General features: G+C 36.9%; 1 protein-coding gene across 1 annotated transcript in view; it reads right to left on the reverse strand.

Moving 5' to 3' along the window:
- Positions 1 to 930: 930 nt before the first annotated feature.
- The window catches only part of LOC103920443 (riboflavin kinase-like), a 13328-nt gene continuing 8329 nt past the window's right edge, over positions 931 to 5929 (reverse strand). The window contains exons 2-4 of the mRNA XM_009328185.1: positions 4317 to 4567; positions 2871 to 2973; positions 931 to 2268 (exon numbers count right to left, since the gene is read on the reverse strand). Of these exons, the coding sequence (XP_009326460.1) occupies positions 2138 to 2268; positions 2871 to 2973; positions 4317 to 4567 (485 nt within the window). The 3' untranslated portion in view covers positions 931 to 2137. The remainder of the gene's footprint in view (positions 2269 to 2870; positions 2974 to 4316; positions 4568 to 5929) is intronic.

A 5929-nucleotide genomic window follows, 5' to 3' on the forward strand; every position in this document is an offset into this window, starting at 1 on the left:
TGTGAAATTACTGGCAAAAAACAATTTTAAAGAAGGCTATGAGTGTTCAGCTACAGTACCATGATGAACAACAACCTACTCTTTAAATATATTCTTGACAGCATATTCGGTTGACTAGTGTGGCTTTTGTTTATTCTTTAAAAAAGAAGTAAAATATAAGATGTTGACATTACAATCTCAAGAATGCCTCAAATCTTTGCAAAAAAAAATTCTCCCTTCATTCCTCCATTTTAAAAGGTAAAAAAACCCCTGTCACTCTTGCAAGACAATTCTTCTACAGACTTTTTAGAAATAGTTTCCAACACCTTATATAGTGAAAGTCCACTAAAATATTTTGTTCTCCTTTAAAAGAAAGTCTGTCTAACTGCTGATAACTGCCCCCCTCCCCAGTTCTGTATTCTGTCTGTCTCTGCTATCCGCAGCACTGGTGAACAATTCATTTAAATGAAATCAAGCTTCTCCTCAAGTCCTACAGAGCAAACATGAGTCCTTGATTTGCTCAAGACCTCTTTCCTAATAATATCCCATGATATTGCCTGAAAGTTAAAAGAATATGAAGTGGAACTAACATCCTGACAGCACCTGCCACAGACTCAAACAGCTACCTTGTTAAAACTCTCTTAAACCCTAGAGTGAAAAGTAGGATTCAAATAGGATAGGACGAGGAGTAAATTCATAAAATTACACTACAGAAATTGTGCGTTCCAAATAGTACATGGTACTTCAGACACAGAACTACAGTTGAGACATATCCACAGAACCATTTTCAATTTCAGAAAATTGTTCCAGCCACGTCACAAGCCAATGTCAAAAGATAATGAACATGACAAAGTCACTGCAGCTTACCTAGTTCCACTCACTGAGAAGGGGATAGAAGAATTTATCAGAGGAAAAAAAAAAAAAAAAAAGAGTAGATTTGGAATCAAGAGTAGATTTGGAATCACACATTACATACTTAAGTATTTTCCATATTACTATCAATTTTGACAATACCCCCTCTATTTACCTATCCCTTCATTTCAGAGTAAGAATAGCTGCAATTACTTGTAATAAATAACCAATACCCAGTACAGTGTCAATATACTATTCCTTAAATCCCCAAAGGCTTTCATTCGTGTATTGATCTACTTGGTCAGCCAAAACCGCAGCTCTTACCTGCACTCGGTGCAGAGTTGATGAGATTTTCCTGTGCCTTACACTAACATCAATCTTGAAGTCAGCCATTTTATTGCCAGTGTAGTGAATAACCCAAGGTTCTCCCCATTTTCCTACAACAAATGCCAGCAGTAGATAAAATGCAAAGTTGCCTTTCATTACCTCTTTTGCCTTAAGGCCCAAATAGCAGAAGTTTTCATATACTGTTTCTGCATCTTTTGGGCCTGAACCTTTAAAGTTTATCAACTTTCACACTGTCATTCATTTCCTGAATTCCAGTGAAACACTTCCTCAGAAGTAAACTATGCAGGTCATGTGTTGTCATACGTACAGTCAACTATGAAAAAGTATATCTCAGATTCCAGTAACTCAATGAGTAACAGTGATTTCCTCCATTTCAAAGAAAGTTAAAATAAATAATTTCAATTAAAATGACAGCTTCAACCATGACAGCTGAATAGCATATATAGAAAATAAGAACTATAGAGAATTAGTCTTGTTATTGTTATCTAATCATTGGCTTCCTGCACCACAGGAAATTTCTGACTCAATCAATAGCAAAATTTTCCAAGTTACTAGCTAAAATCCAGATGTAAGAATAACATAAAACTGGGAAGAGAGGTTGGAATAACATTCTGTACGTTAAAAACAGACATTCTTCACTTAAATGAACTACCCATACCTTAGGGTCAGAAGAGGTAATGATTAACTTTGGTCATGTTCCACATGTGCTCAGATCTCTGAACAACTTTAGGATACACAATTTGTCTCTAAGAGCCTAAACCAGCCTTCTGCTCCTCTTGCATAACTGGGTTAATGATGAATTAACACAAGGAAACTGAAATCATCTTCTGCGGTCGGTTCCAACCTCAGTTACCTAAACAGACACACGATAACAAAGTACCTATAAAAGCAGTGCAAATAGAAAAGCTCCATGACAGGGGAGGGAAAAAAGAAAAAAAAAAAAGCAGCATGGGTTTGCTCAGTGGTTGTTCACTATTTTGCCTTCTGGCAGATGAAAGAAGTTATCTTCTTTGAGTTTAAGATGTTCTGGTAAATCTAGCTGTCTTTTTGCTTCTTCAATGTCTTCCTGAATTGCTGAAATGAGCGCCTCTGAAAAAGATAAGAATAGGGACATTTAAAAGTTGGTTTTAATTCTGAACACACAATAGCAAGTGAAAATAAGGTGTACCACAGAATACCAGACAACAGTCACAGAAGTAGAATATAACTATTATCACAATGTTTGAAAGGCAAAATTCTTTGGCTTTAGAATGCCCTTTTTTTTTTTTTTAGCATGCCAGAGTTGCATTTTTCACCGTTATAAGCACTACCCTCTCCTTGTTCCAAAAGACATTTTAGGAAGAGATCAATAGAGTTTCATGAACTGTTTCAATTCTAACAGAGCTGCATTTTAAAAAGAAATTAACAGACTAGGCTGATGCTTTTATGACAAGCCCATGATTTTAAAATTACTCCTCGGACAAGTGACACAATACAATTTTTTAGTGTGATACAAAGATATACCCACACATCTTCCAATTTTTTTTTTTAATTAGACCAACTTGTACGTTTAGCTTATGAAAACGTTTTACTGAAATGTCAAAAGTTAACAGATAAAACATCTCACTATGGAAAGAGAGACAGTGAAGACACAGTACTTGCATGAATAACACAAATAAGAGACTAGTTTGAGGGAGAACTGCAATACTGACCTACGGAATCAAAGTTTTTTTCTGGTCGAATATATCCAGTTATGACTATACTAAGAATTTCTCCATAAAAGTCTTCTTTGAAGGTGTGGATAATGTGCGTTTCCTAAAGAAAGAGAAACAAGTTGGCATTTATGATGAACTTTGAGTTTATTTCCCTCACTGCAGATGTACAGCTAATATCCCTAATTCAAATTCTCCCCAACACATACCAATAAACGGGACATTTAGTTTAGCATGTATAATGCAAGATTAAAAGGCTAGGGCTTTTGCTTATGTAAGGAAAGAGAATTGTACTCTGCATGGAATTTAAGAAAAACTACTCACTTAAGAGTATTCTGATAGCCAAAAAAAAAAGAAAAGAAAGCCATTACTCAGGAGAAATGCTTCACCACTTCTCAGAGGTAAGATTTCCAAGGCAGCAAATCACAAACAAAGCTTAATGTTTCATCATTAAGCTGATGCGTCCAAATAACTATGAAGATTTTGGTTGAAATAGTTGGCTTAAGGAGAGCTTTTACAACCAGCTCACATGGGAACTGAATGATAAAATTCAAGGAGCGAAGGCTGAGACAGGGTTCCATCTTACGCTCAAAACCATTTTCTGCACACCTCCCTCTTCAACATAGGCCCACCCATAGCATATACCAGCAGAGATATCAGATGGAAAGCTTTTGACTACTTGCTCAGGAAAGTTATCTGCAAAAATTTTTAAAAGTGTACATTTGCGTAAGACAAGCACATCACGGAGTCTTCAAACACTTAGAACCTTAGAAGCAGAGATTCATGCGCAAATAAAAGTGTTTTCAACAATTAAAACAGAGCTCTGCAAGACTCAGGAAAGCACCAGCACCCAACAGCAGGAAAAACACAGCTGCCACAGCTCAGGATTTTAACTCAACTCCTCCATCCTATTATTATGTACCTTTGAATATTTGTTCTGTATATCAAGCCACAGCACCACATGTATGGATTCCATCATTTAAAAGAATTAATAGAAAATCATTACAAATTAAGATGCCCCAACTTCTCTTATTTAAAATGTAGATAGATTGCAGAGAACAATAGATTAGTATGTTCCAGCTCATGCTAGGGCTTTCATAACCAGTAAGTTCAATGCATCTATCAAGCTTATGTTTAGTTAGCCATCAGCACCATAAGCAACCACCATTTCAGCAATACTGTTAAATTTTTATTATGGAAGTATTTAAGTAACGATGGAATAGGACAAAGAAAATAAACTTTATTCACCTACAGATGCATACCCTCTGGCTACTGAGAGTATTTTCTTTTCAGAATACAAACATATGATATGGATACCAAATACATTTCTAAGAGCAAACAGAATTTTTAGATCTCATTTATGGATCAAATTCTGCTTATCTTATTCAAATTCAACATCTGGATCACTTATTATAATAAAAATCCCACACAAAGCAAAATTCTTACCACTGATTTCTTAATATTCTTATAGAAAGGATTCCATCCTATGCTCAAAACCATTTTATGCACATCTCCATTTCCAACACAGGCCCATCCATAGTATATACCAGTGGAGATATCAGATGGAAAGCTTTCAACTACTTGCTCAGAAAAGTTAGCTGCAAAAATTTTAGAAAGTGTAAAGTGTGAGTGACTTTGTGTAAGCCAAGGACGTAACAGAATCTTTAAACAGTTAAAAGCCAAACTCTGCCTACATACTATTTACAAACATAACACTGATGATGATGAGAATGATGCGACGTGCCATTCGGCAAAGTATAAAATACAAAACAGCTTCGTGCAATTCAGTCCCTGTGGTAATACCAGAGTTATCACATCTCTTATGCATACTATATTTTATAGTTATACACATTCTCTTCAGTGGTAGTAATTAACAAACAGGTAATACATCCAGTCAGAACGCATTTCACTCTTAGGATAACTGTCACAGCTTTAATACAGTGAAAGATGAGAAAATAAATCAAGTTTCTTCTGCACTATAAGACAGCATCTCAGAACTATTTACTTGTTAGTAAAATAATTAAATAAAATATGTAGAAATAAATGAAATTATTATTTAGTCACCCGTCAGTTTTGTACAAGTCGCCTTTCAGAGGCATCTGTGGATTTCTGGGATTTCCTTTGAAAACTACATATCTGCAGTAAAATAAATTCCCTTCTGACTGAACCTAACCTTCTTTCAGAATCACTATCCTACTTCTATTTCCCATGTGAGTAGATCTCTTCATGCAAGACATCAGGTTGATTTGAAAGAATTTATGGTTACCGAATTTTTATCAAAGCTCACAAGCAGTAACAACTTCCCTCCCCTATTCCCCCACACCAATACACCATTTATACGTAATCAAGAGAAAAACGCGACATTATTGACAGATGTCATCAGAAATCCAGCACCGCAAGATTGGTCTTACAAAGTTTCCCTGTCTGCTAGGAGTGGTGCAAGATGACTGTTGACTTTAGTGTTTAAGACAGGCCAAAATTCACTGGAATTACACATCTATCTTTATTTAGACAACCAAAACAGAGATGAACAATAGGAAAATATATTTCTTCGTAGGCCAAGCCCACCTGCTCTGTTTTTTAATCTCTGCATTATTCCCCTTGAACTTCCTTCCGTACAGCTATTCCCAGTGCCTACTCCCTTTCTTGTTCTGATCTGAGGTTTATGAGAACGGATATTTTCCAGGCTGCCACACCACAACACGGTGCATGTGATCACTTAGCTACATCCGGTACACCATGACGATCGTTAAATGATGAAGCGAACAAAAAACAAGACTGAAAGAAACGGCTTAACAGAACGGGGGGAAAATAACACAAAAGAGGGTACGAGACTCCAAGCAATGTAGGGGAAAAAAAAGCCAGAAAAATGCTAACACGGAACAAGCTGAGCCTATTTACACAGAGAGCAAATCATGCCGATAGCGCAACTGTGCGGGACAGCGGGCGCCTCCCGAGTTCAAACGAGCTTAGTCACCAGCAACCGAGCTCCCGCACCCCAATCCGGCAGGAGAACCAGGAGAACCGCCCGTGCCCCTCCTGCGCGGCGGCGGCCGTGC

Source organism: Pygoscelis adeliae, unplaced genomic scaffold (genome assembly GCF_000699105.1).
Source record: "Pygoscelis adeliae isolate BGI_AS28 unplaced genomic scaffold, ASM69910v1 Scaffold45, whole genome shotgun sequence".
Lineage (NCBI taxonomy): Eukaryota > Metazoa > Chordata > Aves > Sphenisciformes > Spheniscidae > Pygoscelis > Pygoscelis adeliae.